This window comes from Bubalus kerabau, chromosome 2 (assembly GCF_029407905.1).
Source record: "Bubalus kerabau isolate K-KA32 ecotype Philippines breed swamp buffalo chromosome 2, PCC_UOA_SB_1v2, whole genome shotgun sequence".
NCBI lineage: Eukaryota > Metazoa > Chordata > Mammalia > Artiodactyla > Bovidae > Bubalus > Bubalus kerabau.
In genome coordinates, this window is record NC_073625.1 from 173545619 (window position 1) to 173569612 (window position 23994).

Sequence of the window (23994 nt, forward strand, 5' to 3'; positions counted from 1 at the left end):
CGCAGAGCCCCAAGAAGTGGTGTTCCTCCCTCCCCTAGGGATTTGTGCTTAAATGGGAGGATTAGTAGGGAGAGGTAAGAAGCTGGTTCCCAGGCCTGGATAAAGGGGGGTTGTCTGAAGGGACTCAAGAGTCTGACTGGTCCCTGACCACGTTCTAGAAGGTCCCCAGAAATGGCCCCTCCCTGAGAAGAGGTTTATCCTGGACTCTCTCTGGCCATCCGAAGTGCAGGGTGTCTGAGCCAGAGAGAGGAGGGAGCCTGAGGCCTGAGCCTTGGGCCGTAGTCCGTCCGTCTTCCCCAGACTGTGTCCATTGACTGGGCAGGAAGCTCCGTCATTGAGCCAGGCCAATGCATATATACATTGGGAATGTGTCATGTTGGGGAGTCCAGCCCCCTGAGATCTGGGTTTGTGTGGGGGTAAGAGGCTTGCCAGGTGGGCTCACTGAGGAGCTGGCAGGCAGGTGTGGGGAAACATAGCTTGAGGGTAGGGGTGCCTCAGGCCCCATCCCAGCTCAGTGCCCTGTGTCTGGGCTCAGCAAATGAGGTGTGTGTCTAGTCCTTAGGGTGCTGTGTTGACCTAAGTGCTCTAGGTCCCAGCGCTGCCATTTTGGCCCACCTGTCTCCCTGGATTCTGGCCCAGGTTCCTGACCGCAGATTTTGATAGCACCTCTTTATCCTGGCTGTGGTCCACACTCCCCGAGGTGCACACAAACCTCCAATGGACACACTCCTGGTCTGTCTGAAGTCAGACACCCCGGAGGCAGACCCTTGCTGCTTCCATGTTTCCTCGTCCAGCTTCCAGATTCTTGGTCCCTGGTGACCCCTCTGGGTCCTTCCCACTCAGAGGCTGGGCAGCGAGCTGGGCCACATCCTGCCTCTTGCTTCTTGGTAGGAAGAGACTCGCTGCCACTGAGGCTCTCATCCGTTTTCAAGTCCTGAATCCTTGAATTCCAGCTCCACCCACTGGTCTAGCAAGCAGGACATCTCTGGACCCACACTTTCTTCCCTGGGCAGGTCCCTCAACCTCTCAGGATGAAGACTCTGACGTGGTGTCAGGACTCTTGTGAGGATTCCCTAAGAGACTGTTCAGAACATGCATGGTAGGGCCTCCTTGGTCTCTGCCCCCACTTATAGCACTGTGGTCCACTTTGACCCCTGTGTCCAGCACTAAAACCTTGCCCCTGATTGGCAATCTGGAGCATGGGCTGGATGCCAGGGAGACGTGGGCATCGAGACAGAACCCAGTGAGGCTGAAAGGGTGGTCAGGACTCTCCCCCAGGTTGTGAAAGTTCAGATGATGTGGGAATCTGAAAAATGGTAGAAGATGCTCTGAAAATACTGTTCCTGGATATAAAGACTCCACCGAGAGGGCTCTTAGACTCGAAGGAACCAGGGGACCGAGGCAGCCATTCTACTCTGAGGGAGCAGTAATTCTGGTGACACACCCCAGGAAGATCATCTTTTCCCTTAGAGTTTAAGGGGGTCCTGAACCTCTCCCTCAGCTATGGGGCCTCACACTGCATGGATTCTTTGTGTGTATATATGTGCATGCTCAGTTGCTTGATTGTGTCTGACTCTATGACCCCATGGACTGTAGTTCGCCAGGCTCCTGTTGTCCATGGAATTTTTCAGGCAAGAATACTGAAGTGGAATTCCATGCCCTCCTCCAGGGGATCTTCCCAACTCAGGGATTGAACCCAGATCTCTTGCGTCTTCTGCATTAGCAGGCAGGTTCTTTACCAGTAGCACCACCTGCACCACCTGCATGGGTCATAAACATGCTTTATGTTTCAAATGGGGAAGAACAAAGAGTAAGTGGGTGGCCCCTTGCATGGATTGGATTTAGGGACCCAGAGGACAGTAGCCATCCTGACACAGGCATCATTCTTTACCGCTGACCACAGACTTTTGGCCCCTGGTGGAAGCAGCACACTTGCTCTCCAGTCTCTGGAGGAAGGAATGGAGGCTCATGCCAGCTGGGGACCTGCCTTAAGGGCACAGGCTGGCAAGCAATGGAGCCAGGCTCTGGGATGCACCCACAGCAGCCTGGATTGCTGTTCCCGTGCTCCTTCATCTCAGGAAGAATACCTGATTCCATCATCGGAGTGAGGGCTGGGTGAGTCGGTGTCTTCAGCCATAGACTTGAAATTAGGAGCTGCTGAGGGAAGAGCACTTCTTCCTGTGGACTGTCCTCTAGAGGCATGCGGAGAAGCTGGGGCTGCCACACAGAATATGGAAATACTGCATGGAACCTACTTACACTAAAAAATTCATTGTAGTTTCACTAAAATCCCAACTTGGATTTCTTGTCTTTTCTCCCCTCCCTCCTTCCTTCTTTCCTCCCCTTGGTGAACATCTTGTTGTTGGAGAAGTCTGGTAGGCACTTGGGTCTGCAGCTGCATGAGCTGGGAGACTCTGGGCCACGAGCCCACAGCAGTGAGTGCAGAGACAGACGCCCCCGTGCCCTGGGGGAGGGCATCACCACCACCGTGAACTGAATCCCTGTCATTGGCATCAGTGATCCGGGGAGGTTTCCTCTGGACCCTCAAGGACGGAAGCCTGACTCAAAGGACAAAGGAACCTTCTCTGTCACTTAGTCGGAAGCGTCTTCAGGGGCATCCCAGGAGGCTGCCAGGGCTCTTCTGTAGGGCAACTGGGGGACAGGGACACAGGCACCACTACGATAGTTGCAGGTGCCACTCACGTGGCATCTTCCAGCCCCCACCTGTTTGTGTCCCTGTGGAAGGAACAGGCCTTCTTGGTAGCATGGGTCAGGACCTTTGGGTCCCAAATGCCGCTGCCTGTGGACAAGAACATCATCAGGGGTACCCGTGAGGCTGAAGTCTGGGAGGAGAGCTCCAGGCACTTGGTTGGGGTGGTGGGGAGGGGGTGGTTGCCTGATGCCCTGATCTGTTATGATGAGGGGCTTATAGCTCAGACAGAACAAGGTGATGTCCCCTTCAGAGAGAACCTGAGGGGTTGAAGGAAGTGTCATCAGGGTTTTGGGCCGCTCTCTTGAGACTGAGGCATCTCAGTCTCAGGCTTCGCAGTCTTAATGATGACATTTGTTTAGACATGTATTGTGTGCCTAGTTCAGCAGAGGACACAATCGCACAGACCACCATGAGCTGATCCGTGTGGCATATTAATAATTTTAAGAATTTATTTAAGCAAAAATCAATTCAGATGGGGCTGCACCAAACCGGAAGAGGTTAAGATGGCTCTGCAGACGGGAGCCAGGGAAAGACTTTCATGTCAAGTGCAGAAGTGAAGAAAGGACACTGATTTGTGATCACTAAAAGCCTGGTTGGCTGTTTCTGATTTGTTGTTCTTAGCATTTTCAGGATGCTGAGGCATTTACAGTCTTGGATTTTGGTTTGCTTATGTGGGTGCCACGACATTGGAGTCACCTAAATATAACAGACTCTTTGTTTAATTAACACCTTGGTGGGTTTTTCCTACACCAGACTGTTTCATTTGTAAATCAGCTGTTCCAATAATGCGTGTGTGCATGCATGCTAAGTTGCTTCAGTCATGTCTGAATCTGTGCCACCTTATGGACTGTAGCCCGCCAGACTCCTCTGTCCATGGGATTCTCCAGGCAAGAATACTGGAGTGGGTTGCCACGCCCTCCTCCAGGGGATCTTCCCAACCCAGGGATCAAACCTGCATCTCCTGCATTGGTAGGCGGCTTCTTTACCACTGAGACACCTGGGAAGGCCATTAATTCTTTAAAGGATGATAATACAAATATAGGGTCTAACAGGGTCTGCGCTGCTGGTTTGGTTCATAATCATGGAGCTTTGGGTGAGAGCTGGGAACATTCTGCCAGGAAAGGGCCATGAAAGAACTAATTACTGACAATTAGTTGAGGTAGTGGGTGTGTGGGAGGGCCCCCAGGGTTGCCTGGGTATTGAACTTGTAGAAAAAGCTCAAGTAACTCTGCTCCAGTCTTTGGCTTGATTGGAGGGCAGTATCCCAGGGGCTCCTGGGTTTAGCAGAGGGCTTAGTGCATAGCAAGGGCCCGATACCTTGTTCTTGAAGATACTTTTACATTTTACCTGTGTAGGGAAACCAAAACCCCAAGGGGTTATCTGACCAAGATCATGAAGGTTGTTTCCAGTTGACTCGTTGACTTTCTACCACAGCCCTTGCTTCTCCATCAGCCACAGAACGTCATTCATTCACGGAGTATGTATTCAATCTTCCTCATCTAAAGGGCAAGAAGCTGTGGGTACAATGGTGGTCCTCCCTATCCTTGGAATCACTGACCATCTAGTGAGGAAGATGCAATAAGTACATAAACTACATGCTGTACTTACCAAGTGATTTAAATGGACTGGCTTTCAGCTCTCACTAACGTGAACACAGCTGACTCTCTGGGAAGCCAAGTAACACCCAGAAACGAAGACATGGGGCTAGCGTGTGGGGTCTGCACCCACCACCCGTCCAGTGGGCTGCTGGCTCCCAGCTGTTTCCTCGTTCCCCTCTGAGGGGACCAGGGCCTCCTGGTAGGGGGATTAGCTTTGCAAAACCTCTCCTCCAGCAAGTTCATGTTATAAAACCTTCTTTTAACAGGATTCGTCTTACAGTCCTATTTTGGGAGTCAGCTGTGAGACCTGTTGTCCTGATATGGGTTCAGCATCATGTCACTGGAGCAGCTTTCCTGGGTCACAATCACCACGTGGTCATCCACTCCCAGCTCAGACCCAGAAAGTCTCGCCCCCTGAGCCCTATGGCTCTGCCTGGGCACCCACTCCCCTCCTGCCTGGTCCCTCCTTCCCATGTCCACTGCAGGGTCACCAGGAGCTCCCACCAGCCTGGGGCAGGCTATCCGTTCTGTCCTTGGGAGGCTTCCGTGGTGTCAAGTGGATGAAACAAGAGGTACCTGTGGGGTCTCCCTCATGTCTCACAGCCGCCAGGTCTCACCTATTGTCCTTCTTTATTTAGATGGGCCCAGGGGTGCTCTGGAGAAGGCAATGGCACCCCACTCCAGTACTCTTGCCTGAAAAATCCCATGGACGGAGGAGCCTGGTGGGCTGCAGTCCATGGGGTTGTGAAGAGTGGGACACGACTGAGCGACTTCACTTTCACTTTTCACTCTCATGCATTGGAGAAGGAAATGGCAGCCCACTCCAGTGTTCTTGCCTGGAAAATCCCAGGGATGGGGGAGCCTAGTGGGCTGCCGTCTCTGGGGTCGCACAGAGTGGGACACGACTGAAGTGACTTAGCAGCAACAGCAGCAGGGGTGCTCAGGGCCTGCAGGATCTCCTGGTTCTCATCCCATCCCAGCACTGCCCACAGGTGAGTCACTAAGCAACTCTGTACCGGCTGCAAAGAGAGGCTGCTCATTCACATGCCCCTTCTGAGTACAGGGCTCTCTTGGGCAGGCGTCTCCCAGGATAAGGAGCTCACCTGGGCCGGCACCGAGCTGCCCACGGGGCTCCAGTGGGAAGGCCCCTTCCAGAGGCTAGGACTCACCTGGGCAGCTCACAGGGCTCTTCTGGGCAGGCCCCTTCCAGGGCCTGGGGCCCTTCTGCGTGGGCACAAAGGAACCATGCACAGAGCCCTTCTGCAGAGCACCCCTAGCCCCACTTGCTGGTCAGAGCCGACCCTGAGCACCTCAGAGCGGGACCCGAACTAAGAAGCAGCAGCTCCTGGACAGGTCTGTGACCCTGGGCTTCACTCTGGGCAGCCTCCCTCCTCTGGCTCTTCCAGAGGCTTCCACTGCTCTGGGGCACCAGGCCTCTGTCTCCGCCCAGCCCTCTTCCTCTCTTGACTCCTGGGATTCTCTCGCGAGGAGTGGGTATTCTGGAAGTTGCCTCCCACTCGTGGGCCAGGTAAAACGATTAGAAAACAAGCCAGAGCTGCAGATCATGTTCCTCCTGACCCTCAGAACCCCACACTCATTCCTTGGAGCAGGCCAGCACAGCAAAACCCATTTTCTATAACCGTGAGCCCCTGATGGGTGACAGCTGGCTGACTTGGGCAGCCTGACTGGGCCGGCCAGCCCTTCCCAGATGTGCCTCCCCGGGACTGTGAGCACCGCCTCCGGGCAGCAAGAGCACCTCCGGGTGCACCTCAAGCCATACTTGCTGCCCCGTCAGCCGTGGATGGGCTGGTAAGGGACCCTGACTGTGAGTGTGGCCTGAGAGGGCCTGTCAGGAGTTGCCCAGCTGCCACCTGCCAAGAAGAAGAGGATGTCTCGCCTCACCTGCTGCTGGAAGTTCTTGACAGACAGAGACGAGGAAAGAAAAAAAGCAGTGGGGGCGGGGGGCCAGAAAGGAGGGGTAGCCCAGACAGGTAAACGGAAAATTTCCAGAACACCCAGGCCAGGACCATGCGTGTGGCCTGCGATTCAGCATGCAAGCTGTTGCTTGTGTTGCTCCAAGCCCTTTCCTGCAGCCTCTAAGGTCCTTGCACATATTCGGGTGTTTTACCAGAAAGGGGAGATAAGCTTCAGGAGCCACTAATTTGGGGGTCAGGTAATTTTACTCAGGGACGCCTCCACACGTGCACCAGCTTTCCAATGAGGACGCTCCCTGTGGGGGACTGCTGGCCCACGTGGGAGAAAGTACCAGAACTCTGACCAACTGCAGAATTCTCCTCAGCATAGCAAGTATCCCGATTGGGTTTTCATCTGTGTAACTGCCAGCTTATTCTTTTCAAAAAATATTCACGCTGTACCAGGTCTTAGTTTCGGCATGCGGGATCTTTAATTGCGGCATGCAAACTCTTAGTTGTGGCATATGGGATCCAGTTCCCCAACCAGGGATTGAACAGGGTCCCCCTCATTGGGAACGTGGAGTCTCAGCTACTGGACCACCGAGGAAGTCCCGCCTGCCTCTTAATTAGTGATTTGAATGGTAACGTTGAAGGTTCTTAATCAGGAGACTGAAATGCTTCCAGAAGTCTATAGGGCAGGGCCTGTGTGTGTGGCTATCCTGTGGCTTTTATGACAAATGACAACAAGCTGGGGTTTTTAAAACAACAGGAATTCATCCTCCCCCAGCTCTGGAGACCAGACATCTCAATCAAGGTGTGGGCAGGGCCATGCTTTCTGAGGAGGCTCCAGGGAATGTTCCTTCTTGCCTCTACCAGATTCTGGGGGCTCTGGGCATCTCTGGGCTTGTGGCGACCTCCCTCCCAACTCCATCTTCTTGTGGCTTCTCTCTGGCTCTCCTCTCCTGTCTCATATGAGGACACTGTCATTGGATTTGGGTCACCCTCATCCAGGATGACCTCTTCTCAGCTTCTTCACTAAGTCTGCAATGACCCTTTGTTTCGGGTAAGGTCCCTTCATATGTTCTGGTGGACACACCTTTTGGGGCCACCATTCAACGCACTGTCTTTGTAATAAAAGAACCCTTGCATGTTAGACGACTGAGGTCTGTATAACCTGGCATGGCAGCAGCCATGTAGGTGGGGCTCTGGGGAGAGTGAGGACCCTGGAGACATGATGGGGTGTCAAGGCCTTGTTGGGGCGAGTGGCCAGGCTACTTCCCAGCTCACCTATGGTTTTTTCACTTTGATGGGGGCGCAGTGTTGGCCTTGCCACTGGGTTTTGTTTGTTTTTAAGCAGTCGGATTATCAGTCTTTCTGTGTGGCTTTTCGATTTTTGACATATTTGAAAAAACCTTCCCTATTCTGATAATATAACAATTGTTATACCTTGAGTTCTTTTAAAATTGTTACGTTCTTGGTTTCACATATTTGGTAGAGCTGGAGTGTGTGTGTGTGAGTGTGTGTGTGTGTGTGTATCACATGTGAGATAGGAGACTTTTTTCCTAGACAGTTACAATTTTCTCAATACCAGTCAGTGAAAGATCCCTTTACCCAACTATCTGCGATATTAATCTTTTACTAAAATCATGTATGTTTGGAAGTTTACGTATGACGTTTTTATTGTTTTGTTCGTCTGAGAATCCATGAATCTAGATGGAGTTCAAAGACAGAATCAGCTTTATTTTTATTTTTGTTCATCTGAGAATCCATGTTTCACAGCAATTCCAAAGCACATGTCTTTTCACACTGTGAGATCTTTGAATCAGGAGACATCTAGTAGGTCATAGATTAATTGGTTTAATATCAGAGAGTGAGTTTCCTCTAGCTGCTGGTGTCTTTTCTCAGGTTCCCTTAGCTGTTCAGAGTTCTCTGTGGTTCCATACAAATATCAGGATGGTTGTTTGGTCTCTGTGAAAAATGCCATTGGAATTCGGCTAAGAATTGCATTGAAAGTATATATTCTTTTGGGTGGAATGGACATTTTAGCACTACTGATTCTTTTTCATCCACGAACACAGGATATCATTCCATTTATTTGCATCCTTGATTTCTTCATTAATGTCTATATTTTCAGTGTTGCAGGTATTTCAAGTCCTTGGTTAAATTTATTCCTTGGTATTTTGTTCTTTTTGATGCAGTTGCAAACTGATTTTCTCTTTCTGATGGTTTGTTATTGGTGTTTAGAAACGCAGTTGATTTTTGTGTGTTGATTTGGTAACTTTACTGAATTCATATATTAGTTCTAATAGTTTGTTGTTGGAATAATGCAGAAAATTGGAACTGTTAGAGTTCAGTCTTTCTGTCACATCCTGGTCATCTGCAATATGGAAGACACAGTGGCTCCTGATATAACCTTCTCACAGTTCCTGCCAGTTACATGTGGACCCCTAGGAGAGCGGTGATGATTCTTTGTGTGAACTGAAGTGGGTAAGGCTTGGACTTTGTAGAGAAATGTTTTTCCCTGTAACGTGATGTTTTCTGTGTTTTCTGGTGTGGTACTGACATGGGGTTTTGGAATGTTACTGACTTCACAGTAATTTCAAACATAAAACTTGCATTAGCAAAAGAAAGTACTTTTATCTGCATGATTTATCGATTGTTAATGTGATAACAAATTCTTTATAAGACATGTGTTTAGCAAATATTTTTCTCCCACTTTGAGGCTTATCTTTTGGTTTTTGAGTTTGGTATCCCTAAGTAAAAATTTTTAGTTGTAGACAGTACATGTTATTAATTCCCCCTCCCTTTTCTGTGTGGGCTTTTCATGCTGTACATTAAAAGTCAAAGCTCCTGACCTATGTGACAAGCCCATGGCCATGTTTGTTTTCTTCTATGTTTTCTTCTATAATGTTTATATTTTTAAATGTGTCAGTGGACAATTTTGAGTGATTTTAGGTGTGAGTTGTAAAGTTTGAATGTATGTTCATTTCATTGCGTATGATTTCTAATTGTTCTAGAACTCTTTGAGAAGTCATGGGATACTGGCCTTCATCCCTTTGAATTCCCAAAGTATAATAGATTCAGCAGGACTGACAGCAGGGATCTTGGCCTCCACAGAACTGTTGAGTGGGTGAGGCCTGCATTTCACAATTGGCCAGCAGAGGGCGATAAGCCTGCCTCTCTTAGCAGTGCAGATTGGGCTAAATTTGACCTCCTGGCAGATTTGGCTCTGTGCACAACACAACTGAAGTGACTTAGCAAAGCATTGCATACAGCTGACAGGAGGGCCTCCTAGGTGGCGCTAGTGGTAAAAAACCCAACTGTCGATGCAGGAGACATAAGAGAGGGAGTTTGCTTCTTGGGCCAGGAAGATCCCCTGGAGGAGGAAATGACAACCCACTCCAGTGTTCTTGCCTTGAGAATCCTGTGGACAGAGGAGCCTGGTGGGCTACAGTCCATGGGATTGCAAAGAGTCAGACATAACTGAGGTGACTTAGCACAGATGACAGGACATGCCAGGGGTTTGGTTTCAGGACAATTCAGAGCTGGAACCACATTTAGCGGATCTCAGTTTCTTCAGGACCTGCATAAGGTTATGCCATGGGAGAAAAAGTGGTGAAAAACTGGGGAGAATCTTCTGTATGTGGCTGACTGCCTGGGGTCTGTCATTAGAGGACTCAGCAAAGGAAGGGCTTGATGTGCACAGTTGTGTGTTTAGTTTTGTGTGCAAAGCAGATGATGTGCAGTGTCCTTTGGCTTGTGATGTTCCATTTTCCAAGTGATTTATCGAGGGACATATCCTTAGGGTGTAAGAGTTGGACCATAAAGAAAGCTGAGTGCTGAAAAATTGATGCTTTTGAATTGTGGTGCTAGAGAAGACTCTTGAGAGTCCCTTGGACTGCAAGGGATCAAACTAGTCAGTCCTAAAGGAAATCAACCCTGAATAGCCATTGGAAGGACTGATGTTGAAGCTCCAATACTTTGGCCCCCTGATGGAAGAGCTGACTCACTGGAAAAGACCCTGATGCTGGGAAGGATTGAAGGCAAAAAGGAAAGGGGGCAGCAGAGGATGAGATGGTTTCGCTGACTCAATGGACATGAGTTTGACCAAATTCCAGTAGATAGTGAGGGACAAGGAAGCCTGGCGAGCTGCAGTCCACGGGGTCGTGGAGTTGGACACGACTTAGTGACCAACGTTCTTTGGCTACTCTATGTCCTTTATATGGCAGCTTTGTCATAAATTAACTGACCACGTATTTGTGGGTTTATTCCTGGGCATTCTCTTCTATTCCTCTGGCCCATGCATCTCTTGTACCATTTCTACACTGTCTTATTTCTGTAGCTTCAGGATATGAAGTCAAGAGCAGAGTTTCCTCCAGCTGCTGGTCTCCTTTTGTCAGGCTCCCCTTGGCTGTTTGGGGTCCTCTGTGTTCCATATGAACCTCACATGCTTCAACCCAATCTCCAACTGCCTCCTATGCCTGTGAGACTTCTCTCAGCCGGAGCAATCTGAAAAAGCCAAGTCCATCATGTCACCCCACTGCTCAAAACCCTCCCTCATTGCAGGATCTTACCAGTCCCTCTTACTCATTTTGTTCTGGCCACACTCATCTCCTTGCTGTTTTTGAGATGGGAGGATCTTTCCCTACATTTCTGTTAAGACTCCCTTTCCTCATCTTCCTCAGATCTTGGTTCAAATGTAAGCTTCCTAGTGAGGTCTTGCTGGAGAATCTTAGAATTCTAAGTTTATTTTAAACTTAGAATAAACCTAAGTTTATTTTTTAAATATTTACTCATTTACTTATTTGGCTGTGCTGGGTCTTTTTTCTGGCACACGGGATCTTCGATCTTCACTGTGGCGTGTGGGGTCTTTCGTTGAGGGATGCAATCTCTTAGTGGGAGCATGTGGGATCTAGTTCTCTGACCAGGGACTGAACCCATGTCCCTTGCATTGGGAAAGTGGAGTCTTAGCCACAAGACCACTAAGGAAGTCCCTAATTTTAAACTGTATCCCAGCCCCTCCAGCTCCATACACAGCACTGTCTCCCTTCCCTGCTTTACTTTGCTCCATAATACTTCTCACCATCAGACACATTTTACCTCTTCGTCTCATCTGCCTCCTCTCCTCAGAATGCAAGCTGCAAGGAGGCAGTGGTTGTGGTTGTATTCTTACCCGACACCAACTTCTGATGTAGAGTTTGAGAGACTGGGGATCAGGATTTGGAATTCATGTTAGCCCATATTGCAGTGTTTCCCAAACTTCTAAAAAATGCCCCATATTAACATAAATATCGCAGGCTCCATACTGCAAAGGGCCCCTGGATGAAAACTGTGGTCTCACCTACGCATTTGTATGGGTCAAGATTTTGTTGAGATTTTTCTGTAGTATGAAGTACAAAAACAGGTGTTTGCACTTTCAAGTGTACGAATTTTATTGACTATGCCTTTTCAAACTACATCTGAGCCCTCTATCTCCTCAGGGAGATTCTGACATGCGTCTCGAAGCATCCCTCAGTCTGCCCAGCACCGAGTCTGTCTAAAATGATGGGTGCATTATTAACAGTGCAGTGTGGCCTTCTCAGTTCTGGGTAGAGTTGAGAATATGTGTTAAATTTGGAAAACAATGTTGTCTACTCTAGACAGAACTTTTTTTTGATGAGCAAAAACTCCATGTATCTAAGACCATGTCAAAAAGTAGATCAATACAAAGAAAGCACAAAGGCTTTGATAGTATGAAATAAAGACAATTTGAGACAATGCAGAAAACTAAATAAATCCAAATAGGGCTTTAAGCAGGTTACACCTTCTCTGCTGTTAATATAATACCTAGACATAAGCTTAAAACATGGCACCAAATGGCTCACCAAACTAACATGTCACATGGCAGAACGATAAGCCACAGAGTGAGACTTTCAGCCACAAGAAACTAAACTTCAGGTGAAGATGTGAACGAGGAATGAAGACTCACGGTCTCTGGTCAGTTTATTTCTAAAGTACATCAGGTATACCCAAGGCAGGTATTCTCTGAAGGACCACACTGGCCGTTGAGACTTAGGGTAGTAGGGAAACTCACACTGGCAACTGCAACAGGAAGGGACTCTGCTTGGCCTCAGGTGGCTCTTATTTTGGAATCATGAAACTTGAAAAGGGAAACCCACCAAAAATATGGTCTCCTCTATCTGAAGAACTAGCTTGTATCATGAATAAAACTTGCATAGAACCTCTTGATGTTTCTATTCTAAGGTCTATTCTTTTCTTTAAAATGATGAGTCTATAGATGCCCATTATATCCAGCTGACTGATGGTGAGTTCAACTATGCCCTTACCAGTTTTTCTAAGGTCTGTTCTAATACATGGGCTTATGTGGGAGTCTGGTATTTCAATAAAAATAAGATGCTTAAGAGATTCAGAACCCTATTCCTTCATCTTTACCAACCTGCAATTCCTCTGGAGTTGCAGGTCTTATCAAGGTTTGTTTAGAAATAATAAGAGGCTGCTGAGGGTAGTAATGGGGAAGATCCTGGCTCCTTTCACTGGGGGCACAAGTCAGCTCTAAACTGTGGACTCAGATGAGTGGAATATACCCCCACACACTGGACGCGCACGGCTCTTGGGAACGACGGGTCCTGCACAGCACCTGCACACGGCAGGTCCTCCAGACAAGTCTGCTGAATGAATAAACAAGGGCCTCGGTCCAAACAACCAGCCCAGATAAATGCCGCAGGAGGTTTCGCACCCTTTTCAGATGGCTTGCTCTTCTGTTATTGAGGACTCCTCACTTGCTATTCCCTTCCTAATAGGTGAGTTACGGTCATTCTAATTAGCAGAGATTCTCTCATCAGTGAGAAAGTGAGGTCACGCAGAGAGTGGACAGGCTTCTTGTAATTTATTTGTTATTTCCAAGCAACAGCTACAAAAGTTTTTAATTTTTATAATACTCTTGATAAGAAAATAAAATTTAAATAAAAATACATTCTCAACAATACAACATGGTTACACAAATTCACTACATTAAATTTTGATAACTTACATTTTCAAACCGGACACTGTAAAAACCAATATTTACTAGCAACATATTAATTTCCAAGTTAATAAAAATGGAAGCAGATAATATCAATCGAGACTGGTAATTTAGAATGAGTCCTGTAGTTTTCACATACTGTAAGGACACCTAAAAGGCTTTGAGGATTTTTGTCTTTACAGGATGTACCGTTAGAACAAATTAAAGGTGCTTTTACTTAAAAATGACATCTGTCTTCTAAAACCTGGCATAAATAAGCCTTTCTGAAAAATCAATGAAATTAGGCTTCAGAAACAGAAACAAAAGCTACATCATTCATCACCCTTTTTTTTTTTTTGTACAATAAGCAAAGCCTTGTTTTGACACTTAAATCATTACCCGTGATATTATAAACATATTTCTTTGGCAAAGAAAATAGTTCAATTTGATAAATTATATTCCTGGGAGTAAAAAAATGTTGCTATTGCCTATTATCATATTAAATGAATATTAAAAAACAAAGCTAAACAAAGAACAAACGACAACAACAAAACAAGCGACACGCCACCATAATTTCAAATGATGGAAATGGCTAAACTAAGAACCAAATCGGCATTTATGGCAAGAGTTTCTCCGGATCATCCTTTGCTTGCTTTCTTGGGGTTTTCAGGGCTTTAGGGTAAAGTGAGCTGCCATGTATTTTTCAAGTTTGGAAAAGGGAGAGAAAGCAGATCAGGTAGTAAAAATCAAAGTACTCATAAGTAACAGCGGAAGAATGAGGCCCTTGGAAGCAAGTAAAAGTACCTCGGTTATCTTTGGGTCCCACTGACATGGTCTCTTATTTCAGAAGACTTTCAAAGAAAATTTCATTTCACATTACTTGTTTTTAGGCTGTGCCAAGGTGGTTAATTCCAGTCAAACTGGCTGTTTAAAAGTGAAGAAAAGAACTAGTAACTGAATTCTTTTCAAATTCTGAGTTACATATTCAGACAGCCTTGGTCCCTTTGAGAACACTGTGATCTTTAAAAACAGTCATAACTTGGTATTATGTTACCAAGGGCTTGATATGAGAAATGTCAGAATATAAGTGAAGAAGCCACTGGAGAGCAATGAGCGGTACCTGGCAATGCTCACGTGGCCTTTCCAGGCGGACATTCAGAGACTCTGAAAAGGGAATTTCAATATGAATAAAATTCAACAGTGAGAAATGGATTAAAACGGTAAAATTCTTTCACACTGATGAATCAGTGGAGTTTATGGAATCTACAAGCTCATAAAATTTAAAAGTCTTTTTCAAACTTGTCTTTAAAATGGGCCAGGAATAACTTAATGCAGACATGGACTGATCCTTAAATAAAACTAACTGATTTTTACAAGTCCTTTAGAGAAATACATTACTTAGTTGTAATCATTTATGGAACTTTGATTGTTTGCCAATGGTCTTTAAAAATAATTACCCAGTAACATTATAATTTAAAAACAATTACTCACCAATAACATAATTGGCAAAGTGTATCTTGAAATATAGCTTATGTTCAGGGAAACAAAAAAGCACTACTAGCTAGACTTACATTAATAAGTCACAGTTTTAAACAGAAACATGTAAAATACTCCAAGGTTCAAAGTACCACATTTAGAAAATGTTTTGAATTTAAAAACATGTAATAAGAGTACCATGGTTTTTAATACTGATGAAGCAAAGTGTATCCTTCTTAACTTCAAGGTGGCAACTTGCTTCAATTGCTTATTTACAGTTGTGATTTTTAGGATAAAGGTAAATTATTAGGGAAAAACAGGATTCAAACAGTTGCTTGCCCAATTCCATTTGGCTAGCAGGCAATAAGGAAACAGCAGTGAAATATAAACATTTTCAAGAAAGCATTATTTCTAGACTTAAACACTGATCATTCAACTGATCATAAAGGTTAGATACCATGGAGTATCTGAAGTATAACCTGGGGTCGCCCAGATGAGTAAAGTGCACCGAGTGACTGTCCTCGAGTTGGATCTCACCCTCACGTGGGAGGAGGGCGTCCCGTGGTGGTGGCCCTTATAATGATGGGGCAACGAGTGAAGTCGAGTGATTGTACCACCACCTGTTCCCATTGTTTACTTTCTCTTCTTTTTCAGAAGTGAAGTCCTTAGAAGTCACAACCACCTGAATTCTCAAATCAAAAATATGAGTACCTGATGTTTAAACGGTGAAGAAAAATTTAGTGGTCTGGTTTTATTTCATCTGCCATCACTCATCCCACATGTAAACAAGATGCAGACAACAGTACAGGTTCCCTGATTTCTCCTATCTGAGCTCTGTTTGCATCTCTAAATGGGTAAAAGGGTCCACCAACTTTCAAGGATACTGTGGTAGTTTCTAAAGTTTCTGTCACTGTCTCTAATGTAATCTGTAATGACCGATGGGCCAAAGGAGATCTTTTTTGTTTTTTTTTTGAAGAGGAAGGGTCTAGATGAACTAAACGGAAAGCTCTGAATAGTCATGGATTGAAATTTTCTAGTAAAACACAATGTTGGCAGTATAGAGCAGGCACTAATGGTAGTGAAAAGTCCACAGAACATGGAGTGTTACAAGAAGAGATGGTTTCTTGCTATGGAGGAGTTCTCCTTTTGTTATAAAGTTTCTTTAGGAAGAGTCTTTCTATTAAAAAGAAGTTGCAGAAACATGGCTTTCAACACATAAGATATGAAGGGAATCCTGGGTTTTAAATTCTCTAGTGAAACATCACACCAGAATTTCCAAACAGTTAGTTTCAATTATTAAATATTAAATACAATGTGAATGCAGATGACAGTGAAGCCGATGTTCATTCTTAAATACTATGAACAAAATACACGATGAATTGAAAAACTCCAACTAAAATATCTTCCAGTTCTTCTGAATCAATTGGCCAAACTCTAAAATATTTTCCCGATTGGATTTTCCCTAGAAAATAATAAAAATAATTTTTCAAATGTTGAAAAAAATTGTAAAAAGTAACAAATATCTCATAGTATCCAGTGTCTGTAATTCTCTCTTGCCAAGTCCTACGTCACTGATTTAGCAAGCTTTTTGTGACTACCCAGTAAATGTCAGGCACTGTTTTAGCAACTGTGGACACAGAGGTGAAGACAAATGACAAAACCCTTGGCCCTGTGGAGCCTATATTCTGCTACAGAGAAAATAAGATAAACAAATAAAATATTTAGCACAAGAAAGAGGGCTAGGTTTTAAGAGAGAAAAATACAACTGGAAGGGGTATAGTGTGTGTGGGTACGGTGGGGGAGAATACTACTTAGGAAGGATGCCAAGCACTGGCTAGAACCTCATGGAAACCTGCCATGGCTCTAAGAAAACTGCATTACTTTACCGTTGGAAGAGAACAAAATATACTAATGTAGAAAAGACAGTAATAGGATGCTTACAATAACCTTTTTTCTGTACTGAGCCTTCTATCTAGGCAGAACACAAATATTTATACCAGTCAAACTGATTTTTATTGTTTATAAAACACAATTAAAATGATCAATCCACGTAAGTTAAAAAAAATACTTAAAATGGTTGGGGCCAAGATTCAAAGCCCCCTTATTAATCAGCTCTATGGCTGCCCTGATAGCTCAGTTGGAGGGAATCCACCTACAATGCGGGAGACCTGGGTTCAATCCCAGCTGTACCTCTGTGCAGACAGAAACCTGATTCTAGTGCTGCTGCTGGGCAGCCCCCACGGCTCAGGGGAAGCCAGGGTAAATTCAGACAAGGTTTCTTTCCTTTTGAGGAAGAAACAGCTCTTTCTGCCTCTAGACACTATTATTATAAATGTGAACTATTGCAGCCCAGCTGTGACCATAAGGGCACCAGCCTGAGGAAGACAGAAATCATCTTGTTTGATTTCTAATGGCTGAGTGGCTGGATCATCCTTGATGACAGTGTTGAGCTGAACTAGCTAAATGTAGAAATCAGGACTTTTAATTTGTGAGATTAAACATTTTCCTATTATTTAAGCCATTGAGATTTTCTGTTACTTGCTGCTAAAAAAAATCTAATTGATGGAATGTAAAGTACTTGGCACAGTGTCTAGTGGTAAGGAGGAAGGTCCTTAATAACTGTTGTTGCTGTTCCTATCAGTGTCCATCTGCCTCTGAGATGGATCCAAAGCATCAATTATAAAATACTTCTAGCACTGTCAAAGCTAATTTTTTTTGTACTTAGGATGTATAAAGGTACTGTGACAGATAAAGAAGAGGATCAGCAAAAATCAAAACAACAAGCTACTAAGTATTCAATTCAGTGATTAAATTGACATATACCACTGAAGGTGACGATAAGGTACTGCCCCAACACAATGAATGATGCTAGAATTGAAAAGACTCCTGCAGGAGTGACTCCAGAGATTCCTGCACAAGAGAAAGGTTCTAAGTTTGTCTTGAGAGAGGAAGGTAGGCAGGAGACCTGCACTTCAGGTGTGAGTAGAGGGTAGCAGAGGAAAGCGCAAACTGTGTTCAGAAATGTCTGAAGTATCTTAACAGTACTTACTTGCTCCCGTATTTTGCACTACTTGATCTTTTCTTCCTATACTTTTCATGAGGTTCATCTAGCTTCTCTATGACACTTTTTATTTGTTGAATTGTCTTGAAGGTTGTTACAGAATCCTCAATTACAAAGTTGGAATAGTCATCAGGCTCCTTCTGTGGTCCTTGATAGACTGCTATAGTTCCACAAGCCTCTACAAGAGGAAATGAAATCTCTGATCAGACAACTAAATCCATTAAGCATAATCTGTAATATAAATAAGAACTTTTCAAGAGGGGCTCAAGCTGGGAAAAGCTCCCCTGGAAATGCATAGACAACCAAAATCCATACATTTTATTAATTATGATAATTACATATGCAAAAACAATATTTTTATTTAAAGAACTCCTTTGGGAGTTTGTCACCTTCCATATAGGTAACATTTTGATAAATGCCTTTGACTATGTGGATCACAATAAACTGTGGAAAATTCTGAAAGAGATGGGAATACCAGACCACCTGACTTTCCTCTTGAGAAACCTATATGCAGGTCAGGAAGCAACAGTTAGAACTGGACATGGAACAACAGACTGGTTCCAAATAGGAAAAAGAGTACGTCAAGGCTATATATTGTCACTCTGTTTATTTAACTTACATGCAGAGTACATCATGAGAAACGCTGGGCTGGAAGAAGCACAAGCTGGAATCAAGATTGCCGGGAGAAATATCAATAACCTCAGATACGCAGATGACACCACCCTTAGGGCAGAAAGTGAAGAGGAACTCAAAAGCCTCTTGATGAAAGTGAAAGAGGAGAGTGAAAAAGTTGGCTTAAAGCTCAACATTCAGAAAATGAAGATCATGGCATTGGGTCCCATCACTTCATGGGAAATAGATGGGGAAACAGTGGAAACAGTGTCAGACTTTATTTTTGGGGGCTCCAAAATCACTGCAGATGATGATTACAGCCATGAAATTAAAAGACGCTTACTCCTTGGAAGGAGGGTTATGACCAACCTAGATAGCATATTCAAAAACAGAGGAATTACTTTGCCAACAAAGGTCCATCTAGTCAAGGCTATGGTTTTTCCAGTGGTCATGTATGGATGTAAGAGTTGGACTGTGAAGAAAGCCGAGTGCCGAAGAATTGATGCTTTTGAACTGTGGTGTTGGAGAAGACTCTTGAGAGTCCCTTGGACTGCAAGGAGATCCAACCAGTCCATTCTAAAGGAGATCAGTCCTGGGTGTTCTTTGGAAGGACTGATGCTGAAGCTGAAACTCCAGTACTTTGGCCACCTCATGCGAAGAGTTGACTCATTGGAAAAGACTCTGATGCTGGGAGGGATTGGGGGCAGGAGGAGAAGGGGATGACAGAGGATGAGATGGCTGGATGGCATCACCGACTCAATGAACATGAGTTTGAGTGAACTCCGGGAGTTGGTGATGGACAGGGAGGCCTGGCATGCTGCACTTCATGGGGTTGCAAAGAGTTGGACACGACTGAGCGACTGAACTGAACTGAACTGAAGGAGAATCTTTTGACTTTAAGATAATGCCAAAGCAACACTTCAGGTACTGGTAATGAAGGATCATGATTATATAAAAGAATTTTAATTATACACTTACCTTCCATTTTATGCAGCTTAAGTAAACTGAGGGTGAAAAGGGAATAAATTCTTTCTGTTTCTCTGTCTTCATCAATATCTATTTGTATGTCTGCAGGGACACCTCTGTGTAAAAATGAAATAAAACACATTGGGAAAATATCATTTTGTTAACATGCTAAAGACTTCTGACTGTTTGAGACTGAAAACAGAAACATAGAATTTTGTAAAAGGAACCTTAGGAATCTAGTCTAACTTGATAATTAAATAGACTGAGATTCTTAGGTTTGGTCATTATGTGACTATACTCAAAAGGAAGAGGATATTAAGTGCAATCATTTTCATTACTTGTGCTTCATCATATTACTTTATAAGTCTGTAAAGCTACCATGGCTGTTCCACGCAATTACAACAAGAATGCTAGGCCCTTCTTCCTCAATACCTTGCTCAAGTTTGCACATCTATTTAAACACTGCCCTTTTTTTGACTTGTGAAACCACAATTTACTGAGAACATTTTCATCACCCCAGAAGAATCTCTGTATTCATTAAGTACTCCCCATTGTTCCCTCCCTCGAATCCCTCACAACTGCTAATCTATTTTGTCTCCATAAATTTACCTATGCTGGATACTTCATGTAAGTGTTACCCTAAAGTACATGGCCTTTGTGTCGGACTTCTTTTAGCATGTTTTTCTGGCTTCTTTTCAGCATGTTTTCAAGGTGCATCCATGCACGTATCAGGACATCATTCCGTTTTATGGATGAATAATATCCCATTGTATGAATACAGCACATTTAAGACACTGCCTTTGTAATCAAAAAGAAACTTACGCAGTACACGGCTTACAGCCGAGAGCATTTTCACTAGTCTCCAGACAGCAGAGCCAGTTTCCGTTTAGATATGCGGAGGGGTGATAAGAGCTGAGTCTGTTCTGATTGCATCGGCTCACCCTGCAGAGCACATCTATCCATTCATTAGCTTCTACACAATTATTTGCCTGGACATAGAGTGGTTTCTCCGTGTGTATCACTTGGAACATCTTCACAGACAATTAAGACAAAAAGTTAGTAACAGTCTAAAAATCAAACACAGTACAAAACACAAGAAGGTACATAACAGAAATATAGTTTGCGTGGCTAGATAACTGTTGCTCAGGTATGTCATAAACTTATGTCCCCAGGACTGCTGGAGTCACACGGTACTAAACAGTACAACAGAATATAATTTTTAGAAACCACACAAGTCCTAGGGAAGGGGCTATCATACAAATAGGAATAAAGGGAGAGAATTTCAGGCAGAGGAAAACCTATGGGTAAAGAGAGCAGTGGGCAAATAGAAACAAGGAAATCATCTTGGTTACTTGAGTGCACTGGTATCTATTGGTATGTACTGAAGGGCAGCAGAGGATTAGGCTGCACAGACAGGCTGGGACTATATTCTGAAGGTCAAGCTGAGAAATTTGATAAAACTCAAGTATTGAGAGAAGTTGTTTAGTCACTCAGTTGTTTCTGACTCTTTCGACTCCATGGACTGCAGCCCACCAGGCTCCTGTCTATGGGATTTCCCAGGCAAGGATACTGGAGATGGTTGCCATTCCCTTCTCCAGGGGATCTTCCCAACCCACGGATCGAACCTGCATCTACTGTACTGGCAGGCGAATTCTTCACCACTGAGCCCATTGAGTACAGAATTCTTAAATGAAAAAAGTACCTTTAACTTAATAGGTGAGGTGGACTATACAAAGCATCAACAGTAATGGACAATTTTAAACCGAGTTCCAGCTACGAATTATAAGATATTAATGATTAAAAACAAATACTAAATCTCTTTTAAAATTTTCAGCTAAGTAATATATGCAGTTTAAAAAACTTTAAATTTTATAACTTACATTTTTCTTGTTGAAAGAGCTCTCTTCCAGTTTTTCCACAGCAAGAATGTTTTTCACTGGAATTGTGTAAATTGCATCTTTGCCTAAATTATAAAAGATAAAATCATTTTCATCAGAATTATAAAGGTGAAAGGTTAACTCTATATGGTTTAAGATCATTCTCTTGACGGTGGGTGTGTAAGTAACCTACACATTTCCAAATGTGCATAATAAATATGTTTTATGGACCAAATGAATCTTCACTGTTTTCCACGATATGACTTCCTCTTTATTTAATTAAAATTAAAACATTTTCATGGAAAAATTAGGGAATAAATTTGATCTCTGTAGAAAATAAAACTATTATTGTACTTTGTAACATTAATTATATGGGGACTGAAAAAATACGTAATTTACAATAAAGGCCTACTCAAAACTTGCTGAGACATGGAATTTTCTTCATGGAGTTATTACATAAACAAAGAATCTGACTGTACCTAAGTGGATTTTTCTGCTTCTCCAACCTAATATTTAATTAAAGAACTAACCCTCAAAACAATTATTTGAAACTGAAAAATTGTTCATTACTTTTGCATACTGTCTGGTCAGCTCACTAGAGCTACCAAATTTACTTTAAGAGATACAGGGAATGAAAGTAAAAATTTTACTTGGTAGAGTGAATCATTAACCTAATTTAAGAATTTGGAAATTTGTTTGCTAAAGGGGCTCCATAATGGCATGAGGCTATGATGCATTTCAACTTAAAATTTACTTGAATAAAATACATTCATATAATCATGCTGCTGCTAAGTCACTTCAGTCGTGTTGGACTCTGTGCGATCCCATAGATGGAAGCCAACCAGGCTCCCCCATCCGTGGGATTCTCCAGGTACTGGAGTGGGTTGCCATTTCCTTCTCCAATGCAGGAAAGTGAAAAGTGAAAGTGAAGTCGCTCAGCTGTATCCGACTCTTAGCGACCCCATGGACTGCAGCCTACCAGGCTCCTCCGTCCATTGGATTTTCCAGGCAAGAGTACTGGAGTGGGGTGCCATTGCCTTCTCTGTCATATAATCATAGAAACTAAGCAAATATAATCATGAACTTTTCTGGTCATTTACATTATAAAATGTGGTTCTTAGAAAATGAAAGCTTTGCTTCCCTCCTCCCAACAAACTTCAGTTTAATGACTTGTGGGCTGAAGTGCTGAAGGTGAAGATCTTTTATATTATTCATGGATTAATGTACAGCTTTGGGGTTAAAGACACTAAAAAGGTTTTCTTTATTGAACAGAGAAATTAACAAAGAGTATTTGCTAAGCTTAGTTCCTGCTGTAAAATCTAAAATACGTGTGATTCAAGCAGATGTGTGATATACAATATACAGTCACTTAATTTAGCTATCACGTTTAGCTATCCTATACCAGACACTGTCCTAACCACTTGGGATAGAGCAGTGAATAGAACATATGAGGCCCCTAATGAAGTTTGCATTTAGGTCTGGAAAGACTGATGAGGACAAATATTAGGTAGAGATAAATGCAATAAAGATAGCAACATAAAGTGATGCAACAGGAAGTAATTGGGATGTTACTTTAAGTCGGGCAGTTAGGGAAAACTTTTCTGAAGAAATGACATTTAAATACAACAATTACAAATTATATATACATGGGAAAATAGGAAAAGACTATCAGCGGTCTGCTGGAAGCAGACAAGATCAAATTTATGAAGGGGTGAGGGGAAGCGAGGAGGGAGGAAACTGCAAGAAGCCACAGCCGGAGCCGCATGGAGGAAAAGACACATTTGCAAAAGGAGGGCTGGTCAGAAGAGCTTCAAGCCAGAGTCACTGGACACAGCGAGCTGGGGGGAGAGGGGGGGCATACTTAGATGTCTATCAGGATGACTACGTGGTAAGCTGCGTTTGGAGCAGCTGGGTCAATTAGGTCCTCACATACTGCCCCCCTCAACCCGCTTGTACTAAGCAGCAGTCCACAGAGGCACAGTCCCAGGTTGAAGCAGTGAAGATGCGTACTGGCTGGAAAGCGGGGTAGCCACAGGCTGCTGACAGTGCCCATGCCAGGGGACGAGCACCAGCACCCCTGCCCATCAGCAGCTCATCCTTTCCCTCCCTCGAAACCACTGGCCATGAGCTACTGGATCCTCAGGCAGGTGAATGCACTGTAACACAAAAATGAGCAAATTGCCAAAAAAATCACCAAACAGATGAGGAAAATCAGCACTCTGAAGGAAACACGTACAACAAAGAGAATAACATCGGAGGAGATCAGGGGTGTAACACATGAGGGGGCAGAGGAGACATGCCTTTGGGTGCCAATCTACATGGGGCACCACAGAGTCCAGAGAATTTAAAAATTGTGCAGGAAGTAGATTGTGTAGATTTTCAACAACTCTTTAGATTTGTTGAATACACAAAGCATACCCACATCCTAGAATTGCTGTGTTTGTTGATTTCTGGACAAATTATATCACAGCATACAGAGAGAAAATGCATTGTTCCCAGGCACACATGACGTTATTATTATTAGAGTTAACTGAAATTAACTGAAGTTGCTAATGTTAACTTGAACGAATTGCAAAGTGAATCAGTAAAACAGAAGATTGTACTGAGGACTCTCCAAATATACAGTACAAAAGGACAGAGCCATGATGGCTGAATTTAGAAGTTTTGAGATCAGCTGTAATAAGCATTCCAGAAACAACTGAGTTGTTCAGAAGAAAATTACTAGTGAAAATGTCCAAGAATAAAGATAGAAATATTCAGACTGAAAGGACCCATCAA

At 43.9% G+C, this 23994-nt stretch overlaps 1 protein-coding gene across 5 annotated transcripts in view; it reads right to left on the minus strand.

Moving 5' to 3' along the window:
- Positions 1-13091: 13091 nt before the first annotated feature.
- Positions 13092-23994, minus strand: part of RASA2 (RAS p21 protein activator 2) — a 126276-nt gene continuing 115373 nt past the window's right edge. For all 5 annotated transcript variants that reach the window (XM_055569499.1, XM_055569498.1, XM_055569500.1 and 2 more), the window contains exons 20-24: positions 21220-21302; positions 20162-20370; positions 19352-19455; positions 17750-17939; positions 13092-16162 (exon numbers count right to left, since the gene is read on the minus strand). In XM_055569499.1, coding sequence (XP_055425474.1) covers positions 16135-16162; positions 17750-17939; positions 19352-19455; positions 20162-20370; positions 21220-21302 — 614 coding nt within the window. In that variant the 3' untranslated portion in view covers positions 13092-16134. The remainder of the gene's footprint in view (positions 16163-17749; positions 17940-19351; positions 19456-20161; positions 20371-21219; positions 21303-23994) is intronic.